Raw genomic sequence first — 24,503 nt, 5'->3', positions numbered from 1 at the left:
CTAAAGCATTTCAAATTCTACTGAGCTACTTACTAAGACAGCTTATTATTTGAAGAAACATTCACTTTCCTTGAATGGCTTATCAGGTCAGAAAACCTTGCTGTAAAGTAAACTGACCCTATGAATTTAGTTTTTAAGGTATTTCCCTTAAGGCACTAAAAGCAAGGAGGACCTTAACAAAAAATATACAGTATCTTTTATAAGAATTGTCTGGGTTTTTTTCCCCAGCTGTGACCTTCAACAGCAAACCCACCTACTCACTTATTTACTGCACCTCTCCCCAGTCATTTCACTTCTCGGTGCAAGTAGAAACAAACTGTAATAAAGCCATAAAAAGGCAACAGACCCACACACTCTGGTCTCCTTCACAGCGTATTTGTGTTTTCCCCACACACAGACACAAACTTTTTACCTGCAGAGGACCAAGTGACATTTCTATTTCAGTAATTCAACAATAGGACTAGCATGTAATTCCTCAGCTGTTCCAAAGTATCCCAAAACAAACATAGCCACACTGATAAGGTACCAATCTTCTGATAAAGCAGCTTAGTAAATAAACTACATATTCAAGATAAGTACATGAAATAGGTTGTGTCAGACATGGTAAAGGGATGGGCAATGGTTCCCCCCCACCTTTCTGCAGGTTTGGCTAATAAAAATGACATTATTTACAACTATATATTTACATGTCATGTGTACATCATACACATGTGGGAATACTGTGCTAACACCACTCTAATCACATTACCAATAAAAGCCTAATCAGAAAATGCTCAGAAGCTGCTTAGAATTACTGGCAAACACATCCTATTATACCAACCAAGTTCGTGGCATCAGTAAGTAAAAACCATAACTACTACACCAAAAAAACACCAAACCCTACCTAAGAACAAAGTCCTTATTGTAAGTCAAGATCCTCATGCAATAAGATACAAGCATTACAATGGCAAACTTTGAAAAAATATTATGCTTGGCTTACTGACCTGAAGCATAAACATCCATCTCTTCCACCAAGGGAAACCCATTAAGACTTCCTGTTATGAAGTGGCTTGGCTTAAATAAACAAGGATGGAAAATAACACATACTTAGGTAGGAGGGACAAGAGTAAAATTAAACAGCAGACTTCAAAAAAGCAGGCTAACAGACTTGAGAATGAGTGGCCAGAATCCAAACGGGCTGCCAGGCCAAGCAGATTTGCCACAAAGAGGTAGTTTTTAATCAGTTAGTTCTCTCTGATAGGGAGTTACAGCCTATGGTTAGGAAGGAAGCAACAGCAGTTGTCTCACCCAACTTCAGCACAACTATTGATGTACTGGAACATCTGTAGCGTCTGGGTGAAAGTGTTTCAACACGTCTTTAGCTTCACAGCAGAGAATCAAACTTTGAGCAGTAAAGATTAATCCACAGTGATTAAGGACAACACACTGATGGGCTCCAATAGTACAAATATATTCACTGCTTATTCAGATATCAGGAAAGTACCTCACTTTCCTAGCACACAGTGCTTTACGCGAAGAGCAGGAGGGCAAGATCTGAAATCAGAATGACTAAGTAGTGGATCTGGGAGGCCTTAGAGCAATAAAGACAAACGCAAACTTCTGTTCTTTGGTTAAGGACATTAGGAAGACTCCTGTATAAAGTCAGGGTAGATGATAACTAACGCATCTCCTACAAGAAAAAGATTTAGAGGGTTATGACACGTTGTATATTTGAATCTGAAAATAACAGAAGAGTCACTCATCTAAAAGGCTACTGTGAGGTAAGAGAATAAGCTAAACTGCTCTTCATTCCTGGAGTGGCAGAACTGGGAGGCAAGAGCTACAAAGAAAAGGAAACTTCAGATTTAATTTCAAATGGTCATTTCATCAGCTCAAAGTGAGAAATTCTCTGTTCCTGTCACTTCCTGGTTGTGCCAGTTCAGTAGTGAGGGCATACACGAGGCAGGCTGATAACGTGATTGATTCTTTGAAGTAATAAAAGACAACCTCAGCAATGCAGTTTCCACACTCCCTCTGTCAGAGTCACATCTTCAACAAATTAAAAACCTGAGACTTAACCACATTCCAGCCCCTAAAATACGAAGTTTAACTGATGTCAATGGCGGGTCAGCTGATAGCACAACTTTACAGCAATTGAGTAGGTGCACGCACAAGAAGGTGACAAACTGGAGTGTCAGATCTTAAAACAATTTTGCTCTAAGAACAATCCTTCAGTCATTTGTAGATGAACATCCACCAATGAGGCACAGAAAAGGTCCTCCTCTTACAGCCAGTTACTATAATCAGAAAAAAAAAAAAAAAAAAAACCAAAAAACAACAATAAAAAATTGCCTTTCTTCCACTGAAGGCAAGCATGGCAAGAGTTCTCTAGAAAAGGGCAAGTCTAGAAAAGGTCAGCCTCTGATTTACGCACTTACAAAAAAATTTTATTCTTTACATGTCAAATCAAATATTTTTCAAAGGAAAACAGCCTCTGTGCATATAGAGCAATTGTACAATGTATTCTGTTGCCATTACTTTCATTTCTGTTTGCACACAGGATTCTGCACCACTTATACCAAAGTATTTTAGTATCTCCTTCTAGGGTTCCCTTCCAAATAGGAAAAAAAAAAAAAAAAAAAGACCACCACACAAAAAGGCAAGCGATTTTCCCTTTATAAGCTGAATTTAAATACTGAATTTAAATATTGAATTTAAATACCAGCCAGTCATTTGTCTTCAGCTCTCTGACTTTTTACAGAGAAAAGCTGGAGAAGTGATACAGCCACATACAGGGAATTAATGCCATTTGAAAGGGAGGCCCATCTCTGCCCTGGCAGCGGTGCCACTTCTCCAGCAGTCCTTGCCTACAGCCACTTGTTTTGCCCTCAGCACAACCACCTCTGTTGTGCTGGACAGCTGGAGGACCAGAGCACAGAAATACTCCAGCTTAAATACAACCACATTTCCCTATTTTTCTTGCTGTATCACTTCTGTGATCCAGCTCCAGAAGCTGTGTCATCCCTTCTGTCACAGCAGCTCAGGGACAAGAACAACCGTGTAGGTGCCGAGGTGACTGGTGAGGAGAGGTCACGCTCTCACTTCCTGCTCCCAGCCACAAGTTCCCACTTCTCTGTCACATTAGATCACAAAAAGTCCTATTTGTTAAGGCAACTTTTAAAGGTTTTGGAACAACACTCCCGGTGCTTTGCGTATGATATAAAAAGGACAGAAACATTCAGACAGACAAAACCATAGCTCCAGCACAGCATTTAGCCGAGGGAGAACCACTATTTTGCCAGTGTAACTGGTCCAGTGTGGGGCCAGCTCCTCCTCCTGCTAGGGAACAGGCCCAAAAGTAAGTGGACGAAAACATGGCTGTCAAACCTGGGACAAACATACCTACTCTTCAGTTGCTAAATACAAGCACTTGTAAGCATGACAAGTTGCTACTTGTTTGCTCTAATCTCTTTTGGAAACAGATTCCTTCCCTCACCAGTACCAAGTACTGGAAGGACCAGCTACGTTGCTTTTGCTTCCTTTTTCCACAATTGCAAGCACTTTATTGACAGTCTGCTTCTAATAGTTCACGGTTTAAAAATATATAACTAGAGTCAGGAAGTGCAGCTAACAACCAGGCTTTTATTTTCCTATTATGAACTTCTTGTATTCACTGAGCATTTCAGTGTTACTCTAAAATACATAAAGTGACACCATTCCCAGAAAAAAAATCCTATCCCAGCAAATAACATCTGCAGGTCTTCATCTTTTGACATAAAACCCATACGAATCTCTGTTGGTATCTCTTCATTCTAAAAACAATGCTTACACATCACCTTCTTAAAGAGGTACTTTTGTCTGCAGACTGCTAAAACTTCTAGTTATGAGGATGCTGACTGAGCAAATGTCACACCAGTGACTACTGTTGTCATTCAGTAACACAACAACTACATGCTTATGTAAGCTATGCTACAGGCATACATAGTTTTTATAAGAGCAACGCAATTGTCTGCTGTGACTGAAACACCAAAGTATGCAAATAGAGTGTGTTGGCAAACTTCTGACTTAACCATAACAGCATGACACTAGCATGAAATGGTATCAGAGCCATTCTAACGTAAACAGGATCTTGGTCTTTAGCTCAAACTGTAAAACACTTGCAGCTGATGCTCCCTGCTCCCTTCTCCCTCCCCCACATTTTGTTAAAAGCAACTTCATGGTCAGCTGAGTAATGGCCCCGGGCTTCTTTTTCACTCCTCAACTGAAGGGACACCAACTACAGCATAGGATAGAGAGGAAAACCTACTAGAATTGGTCCATGTTGTTGCGATTCCCTCAGAGCAGGCAGGGTCGGAGTCACTCGAGTCCTTGCTGCCTTTCCACCAAACTCAAACGAGCAGGTAACAAGTTACTGCTCATGAGCTGAGCAGCCACACGAGCTCACCGGCTGCTTCAGCTCCAAGGCACGGAGCAGGCGCGGCACAGTGCGCTGCGATTTAAACAAGAGTGTCTCGCTGTGCTATTAACAATGTGACAAGGTGCACTTGCAGTAAAACTGACACAGCAAACCCTCGTCTTTTGTATATTTTAAACCCGAGTAATCCTGCACACACCGTTACATCCTGCTGCTGCGTTCAAAGCCGAGTATGTGCCCACGCCCATAGTTAAACTGTACTGACACGGGTGCAAACATTAGGAAAGCGAGTTTCAGAAAGTCGTGTGCTTTTAGCACTTGACACCCAGCCTCTCGGAAACAACTCTGGTCATCCTGAGCCTCCAGAGCTCACGGGCCGTTCCCCCCAGCCCTGCAGGCGCACAGTCCTGCTCAGAGCAGCACGGGGAGCAACAAGAGGCCTCCGGAGCTTCTGAGCCGTGTCCCGCGGCCTCACCTCACGGCCCCGCTCCAGCTCACCTGACACCAGCAAAGCGCCGGCCGCGGCTGCACTGCCTCAGCCCGCCGCCCGGCCACGGAGCCCGGCATAGCCCGGGACGGCCTCAGGGCACTGCAGCGAGGTGGTGGCACCATTAACCCAGCCCGAGCCCCCCGACGCGGAAGGAGCCGTCCAGCCGCGGCCCGGCCGCCGCTGCCAGGCCGCGCGGTGCCGGCAAGGCCCGGAGGCCGCGTCCCGCCCCGCCGAACTCACGCATGAGGGTGCTGAAGGCCACGACGCCCAGGAGCCCCTGCAGGAAGATGCCGAAGCTGTCCATGAGGGCCCCGTTCTCGCAACCGCGGTCTCCCGGCCCCGCCGCCGCACCCCCGCCCGGCTGCGGAGAGCTGTCGCTGAAGCCGAGGCTGCCGTTAAGCGACAGCACCCCCATGGCGAGGCCCGGCCAGCGCCCGCCTCAGCGGCGCATGGCGGCGGCGGCGACGTCGTGACCGGCGGCCGAGGCCGCGCCCCCCGCCCCGCTTCCTGCGCGAGCCGCCCGCCCCGCCACGTCACCGGCGACACCGCAATCCCATTGGCCGAGCCCCACCCCTGCAGCCGCCGCGGGTCAGCCCCGCAGCTCGCTATGAGGAGGGGTGGAGCTGCGGTGAGGCGGAGCCCGCAGCCGGGCGGGCAGCTCCGCTCGCCCCGTGGCATCAGCCCCGCTCCTGGCGGCCGCGCCGCGCCGCTTGGCTCCAGTGTCCCGAGGGATCGCCGGGCTGCCCTACGGGAGGGAGTCCCGAGTCCACGCTCCTCTGCTCTGAGCTGCATCAAAAGCAAGAGCTCAGGAACGCAAGCAGTTACCTAAACAAAGAGCAAGGACCAAAGTAGTTGCCTGCTCTCCCCCTTGCACACAAGAATCAGGCATCAAGCACTGCCTTTCAAACAGGGACCTGACCCTCCCTTGGTTTTACGCATCCACAGGTGCTGCCGAACATCTGACGTGTCGTGTCCCCGCCCACCCCACCCCACCTGACCTGGACACTTAGAATGGTGAAAGATTTACCTAATGCTTTGTTTAAACACATACGTTTCAGCCATGAATCGGGAAATATAACTTGAAGGGCTTATGCCTCGTTACTCCATAGTCCATGCTTTAAAATAGACGAATCTCTCAAAACACCTCTTCAAGAGTTTTCAGCTCCTCAGGACTCCTATAAGCCCTTCTGAAACCTGTGGCAGACACGATGCTGCCTCCTGATATGTACTATTCACAAGCCTTCAGGTTTCTCTCAACTAGACATTGCTCTGCGAAGGCAAATACAAGATTTACGTTAAATCCTAACTACATATAGATGCTTAAGGACAGTGTTAAGGAAATTGCTTTCATCCTTCTGCTATATATTTTTTGCACCCGGTATAAAATCAGTTCAAAAAGACTGAAGCGCAGGCAGGAAACAAGTGCTGGGGAGCATATGGGTACAATCTGCTGAAATCCCAAGTAAGGAAACAAAAACTTTGCAAGGCTGACTTGTTTCTGAAACATCCTGTGGATCCTCATGCTATTTAGAGAAAGCAAAGCCAGCTCTTTTTTAAGATTCCACCTTGGTGGGGAATCTTTACAAACCCATCCCAAAGAAGCAGCAGAATCTGCAAGGTTCACTTTGGATCTTATCAAGCATCTCCTCATGTTCAGAGCAAGCCATGAAAGAAAATTACCTCGATTAGTAGGTTCTTCCTCAGCTCTTGCATATTAACTTCAGCATCCTGTGAAACAAAATCTGTTACCTTTGCAGAAGGCTTCGATAAACAGGACTCCTGCATTTGAGAGAGCTGTATACAACCCAACCAAGTCCTTACCATGATGCTCAGGCAATTGGTATTTATGTGGTCTGCATTTACCTTTCATGCAAGCAACAGAACATGCTCTACAGTTTTTGCCCCCACTTTTTGCAAGGTAGAAAATTGCTTATGGTAAGCAGCATGTACACATTAACACCAAAACCATCAGGAACAGTTTAAGTATCTTTTTTAATTTTCTTACGACCACTTAAAACTGTCATATACCACAAATTTATGTACACTATTTACAGACAAAACAAGCAAAATATCCATCCAAAATATTTTTTTAAAAATCCTCTGATTAAATTGTTACACCTGCTCAAACAATGGTGGGACTTAATAGGCATATTATTTTCTTGTGCATGTTTCTCTTCCATGTAGTACTTCAGTCTCACTGCATATATATATTTTTTAAAAAGTTAAAAGAAAGATAAAACAACAAGCAGAAGGGACACAACACAATATGTATTTAAATCTTTGTTTAAGAACAAGCAGCTAATTAAAAAAGGCAAAATACAGGAAAAGTGCATCAGTTCCAATGAGTTAGTATAAGAAAGAGGCCCACAGGTGGAGAGCAGGTACCCTTTAGGGCAGAGTCTCCTAGAAGACCTCTGATTGTCTATAAAGATTATTTAAAATTTATTTAAAATAAATTGGGGGGAAAAAAAAAACCAAAAAAGAAATGAGAGGAGAAACATGACACCTCCAGATTTTATTTTCCTTTTTCCATGAGGTTTCTTAGAAACTGGTGCTCAACAACTTTCAGAGTGGGCAGGAATTCACTGGTGTCCGGACCTCATTGTTCATTCATGCCATTGGAGTGAGCCATCCCTGTATCCCAAGCAGAAGGCCTGTTCCTCTTGAACTGTGCAAGGCTAGAGGGCTTCCACAGGCTCTGCACCACGGTTCTGCTAAGTCAGTTAGACCTACTGCCTCTGAATTTTGTCAGCGCAAGACCTGCTCACTTCCATGGCTTAAAGCTGAGCTTTGCACCTAACAGAGTAACTTTGTCTTCTCACCAAAAAGTCCATTTGTATGTCTGGTGCATTTCAGAACAACAGATGTGATCTTGAGGAAGCGAGAAATGACCATGGAGACTAAGTGTCACTAACCTTAACTCATTTTTGCCATATTTCATACAGATTATTAATATTTTTCTTTTAGAAAAAACACTTCACAATAAAAGGCTTGTTATATGTGGTGCTCCCAAGTCCCATTCTAATCCTTCACCCAAAAGGCTGCCTTTGAAAACAAGGTTACATGCATGTTTGGGGAAGGTCGGCAGCACTCTGAAACAGGGGTTCAGCACACAATCCCTTTAAAATGGAGCCCTCGGCCACCATTTGAAGTCTCCTGACAGAGCCTATGTCTTTGTGCTTAGTTACTTTTAGGTAATTTGAGCTCACAGTAGGCAGTAACCAGCCTGCCACTACGTGACAAGACTGGTTAAGGAGTAGCTTTGTATACGATCATCGTATTTTTGGCTTTCTGGTAAGGCTACTTCATCTAGTAACTTCTCCTCTAACAACAGATTTGGTCCAAGGGTATTCAGTCTCCAATATGAGCTTGACAGTTTTGAAGCCTCTTCCATTACATTCAAAAATCTCACAAGCCACTTTGCCTTTTGCCAACAACTTACCAAGTCTTTGTACTTTGTATACAGAGGAATGGAGTGCTCAGTCAAATCAACTGTAAATATATTTACACTTCTGCAGACCTAGCAGCTAGATACTCCTTCCCTCCTTTAAAGCATCATTGGAATCAAGAATAAACACTAGCAAATCCTAAGGAAACAATAAAATACTGCTGAAAGCTTTGACAAAGAAAAGTAATCTTAACAACCATTCCCGAACTCTGTATATACTGTTTCCATTAATCCCAGGAGACTGCAAACACTCCTGGAGTTCTATACAACACACAAATGATCTGCCTTTTACTTCATTCCTCAAAGAGCAACTCACAGAAATGTTTAGCATTAGAAAAAAGTAGTCTTCATTCACCAAGATCAGTGCTGTAACCCTCTGCTTTCAAGTTTAGGATGGACTGCAAGCTGCTCAGGCTTTGGGGGATAATTCTACCACGTTAACCTTCTATGACATTTTTCGGAGGTCAAATACCTCTGTCATGGAATCGTTGTGGTGGTACAGACAGCTATAGTAGCTCAACAAATCCTTTCTGCCTAACAAGGCTTAGCTTAGCACAGTACAAGTGCCATGTGGAGGCACCACCAGGTTTCTAAAGCTATGATGTGCAAAACCAAGACTGTACCTACGAAAATACACAAGAATACAAACCCTCAGTGGGTCAGCCAAGGGTAATCTCTTTTTACCATCCACACCAACAGTACACGGGGCCCAGTGGAGGGCTCATTTTCTTGTACTGAAGACATTAGCAAGCCATCACTGCACTCCACCTTTGTCATATTTCATGGTGAATGATGTGGTAGAGGACAGCACAAATCCCTGAAGCCTAAATTACTGCAGTCTCAGCAATTCCTGCTGGTGAAACATCGGCAAGACTCAGCCATCGGCTATCCAAAATCCAGTTTTGAAGAAACAGAGCAACTAAAGTAGCGCGTGAGCTGATTTCAAGTCATGTTGGAAAAAAATGAACAAATATAAGTGCAGTTGTGTCATCTGCCACACACAGAGAAAGAGGAACTTGAAACCGTCAAGTAGAAACACCATTCATCAAGATAAAGCCCCAATTATCCCTTTTAAATCCAGCAATAAAACAGAGTGCATTTTTTCCAGGAAACAGAGTGTACAGTACCCGTGTGCAGCATTAAAACATTTCACAAATAATGAAAACATCCCTTTTGAAAATCTCAACAAAAATAGATCCCATTGGGACCAGACTGTCAGTGCCTCCCAAAACAAGGCAGAAAAATCCAGCCTATAAAACATGCTAAAGGTGACCAGTAAGTATCCCACTAACCTCTGAAACTGCTGACTGCTTTATTTACTGAATGGAAAAAAAGTATGACATTTGTATTTAAAACCCCTAGGCACCATGTTAACAGGTTCACTAAATTATCCTTTAAGCTCTGTTCTCTCCTGACAATTACTTAAGAAGACATCTATCTGTCCATGGGGAAAGGTGGAAGCAACATCTCTTGGCTATGCAGGTCAGTTCTGCTGGGTATCACTGCAGTGGTGTTCTGGAAACCCTGAAGAATGACAAATCTGATCCAAAACCATCATCTTCCACCCCAGCAGTTCTCTGCTGGTCAAATTTCTCAAGACAAGATGCTGACAGCAAAGCAGCAATGTTTCTTTCAAGAACTTTTTCAGGCCTAATGGCTTATCACTGAGCTTGCCCTAAGGGAATGGAGTACAGGTGGATGACCTAAGCAGAATATGAAGAGCCATTTACTGGCCACATATCCAGTGTGAGGAAGAAGGTAGCACACTTTGATTTCAGTTTAATTGTGTTTTCAGACTCTGTTTTCAACTTGGGAGAAAAAATTATCCTACCTACACACTGCCCTCCCTCTCTCAAGACCACCCAGCTCATAAACAGCTTGTCTGACATTTACTTTTTGATTCTGGAATGGAAAAAAAATCATCTGATTTAGTACTTCTGTAAATAGTGTGCCTTTACTACGCAGTTTTTGTAAGGGGCAAAAGAAATAAAGCCCAGTTATTTAGCTGCTTACCCCGAACAGTTTTCATTGGAGGTAACTCCCCCTCAACACCTATGTGGCAGATGCAGACAGAGACTGTGCAAACTCCACTTAGTTTACAATCTACCTCCTTGCTAAATCCTACAGCTCACAGCATCAGACTAACTGATCACATTAGGCCTAAGAGATGCTTGGATCAATCCATTTGACCAGAGTAACCAGTGTTTATCAGAAACCAGCAAGTGCGTCTTTCCGAAACAGATATCTGCAGTGAGCACCTTCTTACCTCAAATGCCTCAGTATGCCAGGAGCTTTCTGCAAAAATGTATTTGAACAGGAGATAAAGCACAAGGGCTGCACACAGACAGCTCCTGCCTGCACTCCTCCAAATACTCTGAGAACAGGCAGAGTGAATGCATGCAGGCCAGCTGAAACCTAACGCTTATTTGATGCAGATCTTGAGCCTGATGTAAGGTTCCCCACATCCTTAATGGAAAGTAATGTAAACCCTGTTACTTGAAGTGTAAAATACAGGTCTACGGCAAGTGACTGATAGGGTTTTATTAGCCTGGAAAATTACAATCAGCAGTTCATCCCACTGTGGGTCTACTGATGGAATTAAATGTCCCTTCTAGTCCTTGTCCTTTTCTGTAAAACAAGCATACAACCCCCCTCTCAACCCCTCACATTTTCACTAAGTCTGATCCTGAGCAGCTGTAAATAGTTAAAAATACAAAGTCATGCTCATAAGATAGCTTCCAGTATGCAAACACTGGCACAGCTAAGTTGCAGTCCTCTATTGATGGCAGTTTCCTTAGTGTAATCTCTAAAAAGATGTTCAGGTAGCAAAGCAAAAGTCTGCTGACAGGCTCTGTGTATATGGCCCAATTGTTCGCTGTAAGAAAAAGGAAATAACTTCACACAATTAAAAAAAAATAAAATAAAATCTGACAACCAAAATATAGAAAATGCAGAGGCACTTTCTCTTTCCTTCCTTTTTTCCTACAGTCCATCTGTAAGAGAAGTGCAAAATAAGTAAGTGTTCTGATATCTGAGAGAAAGGAAACATCCAGGTTAAGCCTTACACAGGTTTCAGCTAAAGCTCTGGAACAGAAGCTCTGTACGCTGATATCAGGTTTGCACTCCTGACACGCCTACAGAAGAGAGACTGTTGTGCAGCTACAGATTATTTGTCCAGACCAAGTAGTTCCCTCCTTTTTTAGTTCATCACTTCTACTGTTCAGGCTACAGAGGTAGTAAAAACAAAACAGAACAAAAACCCAACAGCAATGAAACAAAAACCAACCAACCAAACAAACAAAAACCCCAAAGGAACCACACTCTTGCTATACTGTACATTCAGAACCCTGTGGCCACATTGTTGTCCTTACAATGAACAAATTCATTAAAAACTCAACATTAACACACGAATGTGCAAAGAGCACATTCCAAAGTCAGTGCTGTGGTAAAGCAAGTTTTTGTCCACAGGGAGGAAAGGGGATTCTGTGAATCATCAGGAACAGAGAAAGGTTATTTCTGGCAGCCTACATGCTAACGTAAACAGGATCCGTTTCTCCTTTTAAAGTTCCGTGCCAACAGAACTATTGAAATGTCATTTCCCACCAGAGGAGACTTGTCTGTAATCATTAAAAAATATATTAAAAAAAGGGAACCATAGAGCAAGAGACTATTGTGTTCCCGAGCTGGCAGCTGGTAGAGTAGCCCCTGTGTTTGCACTGGCATTTTGCTCCAGATGTTGTCGTCTTTTTGTCAAAGTGAAAAACTGAGGCTGACAGATGCTCTTAGGTCACGAGGGCCTCAGTTTAATTTCATTTGGCTTTCCTCGCTAAAAAGAAAGGAGAATGTTTTTGTAGTTGTGCTTCAAAGGTCCACTTCAACTTGGCTGCTCCTCAGTTAGCAAACTGCTGGTAAAAGGCAAGTTTCACCCTCTCAATGTGATGGCAAAGTTTAATAGCTGGCCCGAGCTTCAAGTCCATACACTCCTGAACAGTGGGCAGGGTCAGCAGCAGCAGTGCCTGGCCATCGATCTCCTGTCAGAAGACAAAAACTTCATAGTGACTTTGTGTTTTTATATTCCCTGCTCCTTCAGCTTTGACTTACTGCAATTTCAGGTTCGTGACCATTTGTGAATTAGATATTTCTTTCATGCAACCCCACGAAGCTTAAAAAAAATAATCTTTCTTTCTTGCAACAACTTAACTCCTTTCTTAAAATGTCACCTCAGATTCACTGCCTAAGGGACAGAATCTCTTGAGATGCTATTATTGAAAAAAAAAAAAAAAAATCAACCTAGCAATAGAAACTAAGGAAATTTCATGCAGAAAGTAAATTCATCTAACCTCTGCATCCTTCTATAGAAACAGAAGTTCCACAAAGAATATCCTCTGCAACATCTACCACAAACCATACTCATCATTAGTTCTAGTAATACAGTTTTGATAGGCAATGCTTTTTTACGTAGAATTTTAACCAAGATGTAAATACAATGTTAACTCCACTCATGTTTGTACTCCAGTCCTACTTTAAGATAAAAATGTTTACTCGTGCAGCTGTAGAACACTGTGACACCTGCAGTTAGTCTGCAAAATAGAAAATATTTATCACTTGGAAAAGCCAACACAAGTGGCAAAACTCTATCTCCTAGAAAACAGGCTCCTGCCTTCATGGTGCTTGGTTGTAGGCATTCTCTACAACCCAGATTTGGGATTCAGGTGACCCACAGACCAAATGTTCTCCACTGAGTACTAAGAAACCTGAAAAAATTTGATTGTTCCCTTAAGTCTCCTCTCCCAAAGTACAGAAGGTTGCACATGTGTTTGTTTCCTCAAAACACCATTATAGAATTTAAAGTAGCTTCTTTTGGTGATTCATTAGAAGATAAACAGCAAAGTGACAGATTCAACATTTTAACAGACAGAAAATAATACCTGATCAAGGAAAATTCTTGCCAGTGGTGCACAGTCAGTGGATTTGAGGAATCGTACAACATCAGCCACGCTCCATTCCAGAGGGTTACTGTCCAGCTGCAGCTTTTCAGCAACTTCCACCTTTATGTCCTAGACAAGCCACCCAGCACAAAAACAATTCCCAAAATATTACATATGGAATGGACCAACACTCCCCTCTACTCCACCACACTCAAACATTCAGCTACCAAATAAAGGTCTAATGAGAGCACAAATTGCAGAGGTTTCTTGGTTAGCAGAGATGTGCAGAACAGCATTGTGCTGAGAGTGGAGGCTATAACGTCATTAGAACCATTAAGCAGGGATCTAAAACCAGGATTTGGTCATGTCCAGATCACCACATCACTGCTCCAGCTGAACCAAGAGGAGTGCTAGCCGCTGGGAAATGGAAAGCTCACCATTCTGTCTACAACTTCCTGTTCAGTCTCTATTACAGTCCTGTAGTAAGACTATAGTAAAAATTGTGTGTCTTCACACTGTAGTGTCTTCACGATGCCTTTTATGGGGTAATAGAATATTTTACAAAAACACATGTATGATGATGATGGTTAATACTCCCAAGATATTAATTCTAGCCCAACAGTGAGCAAGCTAGAACAGAAATCTACATTCAGTGTTACCTTTGGCGAAGGAGGTTTATTTTCATCATCAGAGAAGGAAAAGGTCCTGAGCTTCCTCTTCCGCTTGTCTCTGTCCTGAGCCAGAGAATGAGACAGTTCACTCTGTGTAGGAGAGGATGACAGTGATTTTTTCTCTGATACCTCTGATTCCTCAAGCAATTCATCTTGGTGCTCTGACGTACTATCCTCAGTCAGAGATTCTTCATCTACCTCGTCCTGGTCATCCTCTTCTTCTCCCCCACTGCCCTGAAGAGGGAGAGAAAAAACAAAAGTGATGAAATAAAAAAAAAATAACTGGGAAGTTTAGGACAAAAGCTACAATTGCCACCCATGTGCCAGCTGTAAGCTCAGCTTACAAGGAACTAACTTGTTTCAAATGAAGCTGGTCGAAGATCACATACTGTATCTATTAAAGTTGTTGGCAGTCTCATACCTGGGGAGATCCGGCTGGAGTGTTATCCACTGATGTAGAAGAACGTTTTTTCTTATGAACAAAAAAATGTTTTCGTCTCTTCCGTCTTTTATTTGGTTTCTTCATGGCTACTTCCAGGTTACTGTGGCCACCCGGAGGCCTACCTATCCGCTTGTTTTTCCGCTTTCCATAATAGTGTGCTACCAGGACAGAAGAAAGGAGCACCATGTTGAAACGTACCTTCAATGTCACTAGTTACATTTGTCCATCATCAGGACTGGAAAATCAGTAGGAGGACATTTCCCCATAGAAATCCCAATTTTGCAAAACTTCAGAATGAGTATGTCTGTATTCTCCTCTTCAATTTGGGTTAAGGAAGAAGAGTTACTAATCAATTTTATTTGCCCTATATTTACTTCCTCTATCTCTGAGATGCCCCAAACGATCAGATTTTATACAAAAATCATCAGCTACAGACTTGGTCTAACTTAATGGCGCTTTTGGTGATGTTTTATAGTTTTTAAACATGACTTCAAGAGACTGTTTGTTCTCACAGTGTCAAATGGTTAAAGTTTGTTTAAAAAGACCCTAAAACCCTAAAAGCTAAGAAAAGAACTTGATGGCGTTCTATTTTGTTGCACATCAAATGGTAAAGGAATCACAATGCCACTTAAATTACAGTATCAGAAGCAGTTCTTGTTCTAGAAGTTGTCTTCAGAAGATAAAGCTTTAAGCACACAACGAAAAATTAAGCCATGGTTCTACCACTTAACACAGAATTATTTTTTTCTCCCCTACACACTGGCACATAGACATTTTGTAGTGCTCAAGCTGCTCTTTGTGTAAGCAAAGCAATGTATTTTGGGTTCCTTCTGAAGCCAAAGCCAAAAGAAACAAGAATATAACACCCCAAGCTCCACCTTTGTTTGAGATCAGCAACCTACTCACTGTATTTAGTCTTTGTCAGGACAGAGCAGTTCTCTGAACACTTATCCAGCACCATCTGAGGGCCAAAGAGGTTTGGACAACATTCCAGCTTGATGCATGTTTTTCTGCAGAAATCTGCCACCCGATCTGCTGTCCTCACAACTTCCACAGTTGCACGGTAGCTCTTCCCTTTATACCTAGCATTGAAAATACAGTCATAATTCAGGAATCCTCTAATTATCAGGAAAACCTAATCTGTAGATGCAAACACAGTGACCTAATTACAAGACCTTCACTAGACTATAAAGGAATATCTGGATTTATCAAATATATGCAAATATGATCACTACTTTCTTCCTAGCCACAAAATAATCTTGCAAAGAAGCTCCAACCCAAAAAGCTCACCAGGAGAACCAGGGAGCGCTTTAGAGTAGCTGTACAATACTTCCATGCCAGACCACTTCAGAGCACTGCTATAACTTTATTCCAGAGGAATTTTCTTCCACTGAGAAATTTGTGTGGAAATGCCATGGAAGTCTGAGAAGCTTCCTAAGCACTATGTGCCTCTGCTTTAAAATACTGACAATCATCTTGAGGTGAATTACATTATCTTAAACCTCACCTGCAGGTCTGCCAGTGTATATGCTATGTTGTACCAGTACCATTCTTACGTGATCACTAGCTGCTTACATGCCAGTAGCAGAGCACATCTGACATATTAAGGAGCATTAAAACCAGATGCACTGCACCAGATATTCATAAACAAATGTATGAAGATTTGGAAGTTTCATGGCTGTCAGCATCTTGATACGCAATGAGCAATTTTTCCTTTTCAGAAATGTGAGAAGTTAAAGCATAGACTGCAGATAACATTGCTATTGGGATCAACTAAGCAGGGAACAGGACAAAAATTTACTTGGCTTTTAAGGTCTCTCCATGCCCATGCCATGCAGCCTCTTCATCCAACTGCAGTTCTCGCAGGACACGGCTAGGTTTGTAAGCTGCATTGATCAATAAAGTGAGAACCTGCAAGTGAGGGAGGGAAGAGGAGAAAATACGTTTAAGTTATTTGTACAGTAAATCTGTTTTAAAGTGCCAGGATAAAATAGGAAATTACTTCTATTCATCCAAATTATCTAGCATCAAAGCACTCATTCACAGCAGGATTACAGATACCTCCCGATACTGCCAAAATGAAAACAGAGAGCAGTTGACACTTTCGGCCTTGCCAAACCATCAGAATGTCTGCAGAGTCACAAGTGCATCCAGCAATTTCCAAGTCATTGCCCATGAATTACACATCACTAAATTAAACCCTGGGGCTGAATACTACAAAACTTGCATAACCTTAGGTAAATCTAAGTGATTATCTTAAGAGGTTGTTTGACATGTGAAAATGTGCCAAAAAACCCTGCAGGATTTTGCTGCCTGCCAACCTGCTACTTGCTACAAAATTCCACTGCGGAATCTTAAGCTCTCCTCTGCTTTGCTTTCATGAACCACGATAAGCCCTGTACTACAATAAAATGAGAATTTTTCTGGTGCTGTAAAGTAACTCAAAATTGTGAATAACCTGAAGTTAGTGGGGGATAGTAAAAAATGTGCATTCAAACTGAATTTCTCATTTTCACTATGTGCTTATTCCAAATCATTCCCACACTGGGTGCATCAGAACCTTGGCATAATCAATTTGCAGCTTCATTCCCACTAATGCAGCAGTCCAGAAGTCTACGGTTCAAAAGAAGAGTATTAAATATAATGCAAGTACCCAACTCACTCTAGGATTTATACATTGAGCAAGAATCATAATTGAAATGAATACAACTAACCATATTGGTTGAACTTTTAGCACCACTCAGCAGGATTTGTGAAGCAGGTTAAACCTTCAAGCTTAAATGATGCTGCCAAGAGAATTTCATCTTTGCTCTTTTGGAGTGCTTGTATCAGAGTACTGAAACTTGCAGAAAGGATGGGGTACTTTTCTCTATGCAAGAACGGAACTTTTTCAATGATCAGCTTGACTCTTGTCCACTGGACTCTTGTTTTACAGCATGTCTGACAAAGTCCTTCTTAAGGACTCTCCAAGTTATGATACGTGATAGGGAAGATAAAAATTCCAGAGATGTTGAGACAATTCCTGCATTTAAAGTGATCGTTTCATGAGAGCTCAAGTGTGCACATACAGTTATGCCTTGGGAAACTTTCAGCCTCTCAGGTCAGATAATAACCACCCCATGACCTTTTTGGAGATTGCTGAAAAATAATTACTGCATTAAGTATCTGTAAGTTTGCTGTGGAACACCTTCTGGAGAAGAGGCTCTTTGGCATTAAAGAATGGCCACCTCCTCCCTCTTCCCCTCCCTCAATTACATTAGGAAGTAAAACACAATTTCATCCGATCTTTGCAAATCACATCCAACCTATAAACCACAGAGAATTCTTTCATTTTCTAATTACTGAAAATAGTTTGCAATTTCCTCTAAGAAAATCTGTATCTTCTCTGTTTTAACATCAACATTTCAAACTGTAAAGGAATGTTGGGATTATCTGAAGCTAAATTCTGTTAATTAAAATTGAAGCATTTATTACAGCTATAAAAAGATACTAACTCCTTTGACTGTAGTAATTACAGGTTACTCTGTATTAACCTAAAATAAAGTTTAGCAGTAACTCAGTAAGTAACCTAAAGTAAGACTGTAACTCAGATTAATGAGAGGCTTTTACTCTTTCCAGCCATTCGGAAAACGGTCCATGATTTATACTTGACTTTATGCAAAACACTCTCTTTACTCATTATAAGCTTAAATTTATTAATTACCCATCTATAATTACAGAGATACTCCAGCATTTATGATACACTGTTACATGCAGGTCCACTATGTACAACCACCTCACCTCTTTCAGAACAAGGACACAGTTCCCAGGTCCCACAGACTGTGGAAGCTCTGCAATCCTGCCTTTGTTAAGGTAAGGCCCTGAGAAGCACCGGTGGTTGAAGTAGATCTTTGGGCAGCAGTACTTTCCATTAATTACCACTGAGAAATGAGAAAGCAAAGATTTAAATCACACACTACAACCTTCCCAAGAAAGAATGACTTCTTGCAATACGTAGTATATTGCCTGCTGCAAAAAGGAGGGGAAAAAGTCTTGACTGACATGAATTTGGGGTAGTTTCAGTGTCACATTTGCAATGACAGGCTTAGTTATTTGATGTTGCCAAAATATTTTTCATACTTCACACACATGCTTGTAAACTGTCAAACTACAAGAAATAAATTTGGTCACTTATGAGAAAAGCAACAATTCTTCCTGGCTAGTCTGATGCTTCATGGTATTACACCAGTGAGAACAGGCAAGAAGATGACAATCCCAACTTTTTGGTAGCAGAAGCACTTCCCGTATAGCAATTCTGGACTAATTTTCCAGTCAAGTAATTATCTCTCCCACAAAGTTCTGCCCCCAGAGAACCTGGCAAGCTTATTCTCCACTGTTAATCCTAAACTGCAATATCCCATTGCTTTGCATTTTTACACTGTTTTCCCTCAATCAGCAAACAAGAGACGCAGCAAGTGATGAAGTGACATCAAGTTGTCCACACCTATTAAATGTTTCACCACTGCTCAAAATTAAAGTTAGGTATAATATGTATTGCAAGATACTTATGTATAAATACAAAACTGTTTTCCCCTAGCAGTGCTGTGGCTTATCTTGATTGAGCAACACTCTCACATAAAGATCTTAAATTCAGTAGTTGATAACTGGCAGATAAATAAATGAAGTCAAATTTACATTATGACTCTATTAGAAGCCAATTAAGATGCTAACCAAGCACGAATCATTTCTGTAAAGCTTACATTTGGTGCAGCTTCAGATGTGCATTTCACTGTACGGAAAATAGCAGAGGAGGTATTTTGTTGCCAAACAGATAGATCTGTGTGACTGTTTCACCAGCAGATGTATTTATTCGTCATATTCATTCTTGCAACAGTTTAGAAAATGACTAGATTTCGCCATCTGGCACACAAAGCAGTTTACTGTTTGAATTGCTTTTGTTTATTATGATGATGAAGTTATCATAAAAAACAGACAAACCTGCTTCCCAAAGCTAGAATCTAACAACTCAAGAGCACAGATGCATCACGTCTGTTACATTTCTCCCAACATTATTAAACATAACAGGTGACAATAAAAAAAAGTCATCTGCATAGGTCACACTACACATTTGGCTCCACATATTCTCCGCTGCAAGGGGGGATGTTCTAGTTGAAAAATCTGATTTCCAGGTTTAATGCATGTATCAATTGCAGGACACATGTAATTCTGGTTTTGTTTGTTTCATTCTTTTTTGCAGTACAACAAATCATCAAGGGATGAAAATCTTCAAACCCTTTCCTCCTCTCTCCTAACAGAAGAGCATTGAGCAGCTAAACAATGAGGCAGCTGAACCGTTTGAGGATTTTGCCTTTGCTAGCCTGCCCTCCCTGATCAATACCTGAATCAGAAGAGTTCATTTCCTGGTTCTTTAGTCCATCATGAACTGTCCTTGAAGACAGAATTCTGAAATGACAAAAAGGTTGCGCACAAGGACGGACAGTGAGGAAAGTCACCTCCCAGTTATGAACACATACCATTCTTTTTTTTCCTCCAGGTCCAGCCTTATTAATCTGCTTTTTACACCTTGTCTGTTTCACATTAATAACATGTGAAGACCATCAAATTCAATTTGGAAAGGACAACTGTACTGCTACAGCTAGCAGCAATCCTTCCTTGCTGAAAGTATATAGGCTTCAAGCTGGTAAATACACAACACAAAGCTACTGACAACAGTTTATGTTTTTTTCCTCCTTTTAACTTTATTTCCCATTTCCTGGCACAAGGCAGTGTACAGTCGTACCTTATACATTTTGAAAAAGATGGATTTTAAACAAAATACAACCAGAATGGCTCAAGTACTCTGGTAAGAATCCCAATTACAGAATATGGAAGAACAGTCTGCTCAGTATTTTTAGGAGCAATGAAAACATTGGCAGGACTACTGACAGATCTGGTGTTTGTAAAGCTGTAAGAGTCAATAAAACCAACTGTCAGGCATTCTGAGCATTTCTGAGCAGCCTCACATGAAGGAGTTTCATATCTGTGTCACAGAGTTCACAGACGAATCGTAGATCTTAGCAGAACTCTCATTTTTGGTTAGTCAGGACCAAATTTAGTCTGGGAAGGAACTATCAGAAATTCATCTACTAAATCTACTCATACTAAAGCCAAATCTTCCGCTCAGCTTTGCAAAATCACAGCTACATGTTAAGGCAGCCACATTCCTATGTGTGTTTACATTACAGAAACTGTTATTTGGGAAGGGAATACAACTGAAAAGGAATCCAGTAATTTTCCCTATTTATCACTATTAAAAAAAGGCTCAAGCACAAATTTATAAACAGTCTTAAGATCAGGCTAGTTTTTCTTAAACGCACTCCAATACTTACAGATAACACAACCTTTTAAAAATGAACAATCAACAACTTCAACCCCAGAACTTCGCTGACTTGACCTATTCAATAATTCAGCTGAGTTGCACTAGCATTGTTAAAAACCAAATTCCATCTTTCTATTTCCTAGTACAGCAGTGCAAGAGGTCTTTTTCAACATGAACAGAAACTACCAGCATTAAGATAAATGGATTGTGGAATCTCTCAACCTTCAGCATAGCACTTCTGTAAAGCTAAATCTCCCCCAGGATAACGTGATTTCCAATTAGAGAAAGAAAAGAAGGAAACACAAAATACTAAACCAAACTGCAACAAAAAAAAAAGGCAAAAAAACCCCATTACTTACTGTTTCTCTGGTTGAACTACTGCAATTTTTTTCTGCTTGTTTACTGAAAGGAAGAAGAAAAAATAAACAGCAAAGTGTGAGAGGCAAACAAATGAAACATCTGGTACAATATATATTTTCTCTAAGTTATACGCACAAAAGAATCCATTTTCAAAGTCACCACAATGTTAGATAGCTGACCCATCTGCACTGGAGGCATGCTGGCCCATGTAATGCGAAGTAACCCACAAGGGTTACTTCAACTTTCAGTAAAAATTCATTAAATCAGGCATGCATATCCCCAGTCTCCTAGGAGTGCATCTTTCTTTGTATCACAGCTCCTAAACTACTTGTAACATAAGCCAAAAAGGAATGATGTGCTTTCCTTTTCAGCACCTTTGAGTACTGGAACTTAACCAGAGGTTAGGTTCTTAGGCCTAACTTGCCACTTTACTGGCATAATCACTTCAACACTGTTTAACTTCGAAATTGAATGAAATTTGCTGGTTAAAAACATCACTTAAGCCAATTGCTATGGAAGAAAACAGTGTTGCAACTAAGAAAGTCAACTGAGTGATGGGTCCAATTGCTAACTCTGGCTTTCACAAGCAGGTAATTTCTCTTGCTTTGAGCTGCAGTAAATGACAGCCCATTCCAATCTTACAATTTTTTTATCTTACTTAATAAACATTCAGGAACTTCTTCAGTCTCTCCAACTCACATTAAACTTCAATAAACAGAGCTTCAATAACCAGTTAAGAGAACACACCATCTTATGCTACTTACTGGTGTAGTTTAAAACAGGTAGGATCTACTATTCAACATTTTGTCATTAAGGGATCATTACCACCTGGCCCATTTAGAAACTATCCCCTTTATTTCTATTTCGTACAGCACGCAAGGGTCTCAAGCCAACACTGCCTGTTTTGGAGTTGTATGGATTCCAACTTGACCTAACAGCCAGGGGAACAGTTGCACAAGGCACAGATTCTCTGTACATGGCAAATGTTTCCAAATCCAGCAATGCCAGCAATAATTATGCAGAAGCCTGCTCTAGAAGGTCTTGCCATCTTTATCAACCCAGCTAACCACCACAAATAGAACAGAACTGATACCTATTGCTTTGCGAGGAGGTCTGAGCTGATATCCATTCGTCTCACACCAACCCACTGGAAATATATTCATTGATTCCACGCTCACTATACAGTCAGGGACGGGCTTCTTGGAGCCTGTTCAATTTAGAGGAGCAAAAATTGAAACAACTCATAAAAATAAAAAACTTCATTCGGTTAACGCTTGCTATATGTTTGCCAGTGAAGCTGCTTTTACTTATATTGTATTTGGAACACAATATCAATTGTTTATTCATCCCCTTTTACTGACCAGATTCTTTCCTGACCTCGTTTGCTTCCTCCTAAAGGCTGGAGATGGGAATTTGCCATCCACAGTTTAGCGGAGATGCACAGTGCATAGTAAGTGTATGCTGATGTACTTCCAATCAAGAAATGGGATTATAATGGAGAACAGCTGACATAGGCCTATTCTATCTTAATGAAGAACCTCTCCGAAAGTTTTCTTCCTAGGTCTCGTCAAAGCTTGCTCAGAATGCAAGTCACTCATTTGTAAAAACATTACAAGGCCCTTGCTCTCTAAAAGACACCGATTAGCCCTTTGCACAGTGCACAAGCCTAGCACTGACACACTGCAATGCACAAATGCCATTTTGCCTGGCTCAAACTGGCACTGCCATCCAGGGCTAACTGGGAAACAGACACTGTAAATGGATTTTTGCTGTGTTTTCCTTGAGGAAACGGTGACCTGCTGCCCGTACTCTGCATGCAGTGAGTTTCCTCCACATACTCCTCAGGTTTGATGATGGTACTACAGAAGTATCAGCCAAGTGCTACTCTCCTCTCCCTCTACATCAGGCTTACCCTCCAACTGAAGCCAGAGGTAGGACTCTTTCGACTTGGTGACTGTAGCAATGCAAACTTCTTCAGGATCAACTGGGTTCACAGCCTCAAGCTTCATATTCTCTTTAAATCCATGGTCAGAAGTTAACTAGGAGAAAGATAGAACACTTCAGTGAAATACCATCTGTATACCTAGTATATGATATGAATTGCCATGAACAGAAGCAACACATAAAAGCCTCAGTGTTTGAGTAACACAGAAAGATATGCACTCAGAAGAGATTTCAGATAATTAGCACATTATAGAATCATAGAATCATAGAATCGTAAGGGTTGGAAAGGACCTTAAGATCATCTAGTTCCAACCCCCCTGCCATGGGCAGGGACACCTTGCCCTAAACCATGTGGCTCAAGGCTCTGTCCAACCTGGCCTTGAACACCGCCAGGGATGGGGCATCCACAACCTCCTTGGGCAACCCATTCCAGTGCTTCACCACCCTCACTGTAAAGAACTTCTTCCTTATATCTAATCTAAACTTCCTCTGTTTAAGTTTGAACCCATTACCCCTTGTCCTACTACTACAGTCCCTAAGGAAGAGTCCCTCCCCAGCATCCTTGTAGACCCCCTTCAGATACTGGAAGGCTGCTATGAGGTCACCACGCAGCCTTCTCTTCTCCAGGCTGAACAGCCCCAACTTTCTCAGCCTGTCTGCATATGGGAGGTGCTCCAGCCCTCTTATCATCCTCGTGGCCCTCCTCTGGACTCGCTCCAACAGCTCCATGTCCTTTTTATGTTGAGGACACCAGAACTGTATGCAGTACTCCAAGTGGGGTCTCACAAGAGCAGAGTAGAGGGGCAGGATCACCTCCTTCGACCTGCTGGCCACGCTTCTTTTGATGCAGCCCAGAATACGGTTGGCTTTCTGGGCTGCAAGCGCACACTGCCGGCTCATGTTAAGCTTCTCGTCAACCAACACCCCCAAGTCCTTTTCTGCAGGGCTGCTCTGAATCTCTTCTCTGCCCAGCCTGTAGCAGTGCCTGGGGTTGCCCCGACCCAGATGTAGGACCTTGCACTTGCCTTGGTTAAACTTCATAAGGTTGGCATCGGCCCACCTCACAAGCGTGTCAAGGTCCCTCTGGATGGCATCCCTTCCCTCCAGCGTATCAACCGAACCACACAGCTTGGTGTCATCGGCAAACTTGCTGAGGGCGCACTCAATCCCACTGTCCATGTCACCGACAAAGATGTTGAACAGGACCGGTCCCAACACCGATCCCTGAGGGACACCACTCGTTACAGGTTTCCAACTGGACATCGAGCCATTTACCACAACTCTTTGCGTGCGGCCATCGAGCCAGTTTTTTATCCACCGAGTGGTCCATCTATCAAATTGATGTCTCTCCAATTTAGAGACAAGGATGTCATGTGGGACATTAAATATACATAAGATGTATTGCAAACTACAAAGAATTTAAGTTTAAAAAGGTTCTATAGACAGACCTAGAAAAGAACATGTTTGTA

General features: G+C 42.0%; 2 protein-coding genes across 6 annotated transcripts in view; both read right to left on the bottom strand.

The window, feature by feature from the left end:
* The window catches only part of LOC115614339 (musculoskeletal embryonic nuclear protein 1), a 43,542-nt gene extending 38,107 nt beyond the window's left edge, over positions 1-5,435 (bottom strand). Inside the window, exon 1 of one of the 2 annotated variants that reach the window (XM_030501060.1) lies at positions 5,124-5,435. In XM_030501060.1, coding sequence (XP_030356920.1) covers positions 5,124-5,298 — 175 coding nt within the window. In that variant the 5' untranslated portion in view covers positions 5,299-5,435. Of the gene's footprint in view, positions 1-1,287; positions 1,538-5,123 lie in introns of those variants that run through there. The other variant, XM_030501058.1, reaches the window with a different exon arrangement.
* A 6,678-nt stretch (positions 5,436-12,113) lies between these two features.
* The window catches only part of SFMBT1 (Scm like with four mbt domains 1), an 80,236-nt gene continuing 67,846 nt past the window's right edge, over positions 12,114-24,503 (bottom strand). For 3 of the 4 annotated variants that reach the window (XM_030501800.1, XM_030501798.1, XM_030501799.1), the window contains exons 11-21: positions 23,003-23,129; positions 22,184-22,297; positions 21,090-21,132; positions 19,750-19,814; positions 18,153-18,292; positions 16,174-16,283; positions 15,279-15,454; positions 14,352-14,530; positions 13,919-14,164; positions 13,260-13,388; positions 12,114-12,362 (exon numbers count right to left, since the gene is read on the bottom strand). In XM_030501800.1, the coding sequence (XP_030357660.1) occupies positions 12,222-12,362; positions 13,260-13,388; positions 13,919-14,164; positions 14,352-14,530; positions 15,279-15,454; positions 16,174-16,283; positions 18,153-18,292; positions 19,750-19,814; positions 21,090-21,132; positions 22,184-22,297; positions 23,003-23,129 (1,470 nt within the window). In that variant the 3' untranslated portion in view covers positions 12,114-12,221. Of the gene's footprint in view, positions 12,363-13,259; positions 13,389-13,918; positions 14,165-14,351; positions 14,531-15,278; positions 15,455-16,173; positions 16,284-18,152; positions 18,293-19,749; positions 19,815-21,089; positions 21,133-22,183; positions 22,298-23,002; positions 23,130-24,503 lie in introns of those variants that run through there. The other variant, XM_030501802.1, reaches the window with a different exon arrangement.

The sequence above is a fragment of the Strigops habroptila genome, chromosome 11 (genome assembly GCF_004027225.2).
Source record: "Strigops habroptila isolate Jane chromosome 11, bStrHab1.2.pri, whole genome shotgun sequence".
Taxonomy (NCBI): domain Eukaryota; kingdom Metazoa; phylum Chordata; class Aves; order Psittaciformes; family Psittacidae; genus Strigops; species Strigops habroptila.
This window is presented reverse-complemented; position numbering and strand designations above follow the sequence as displayed.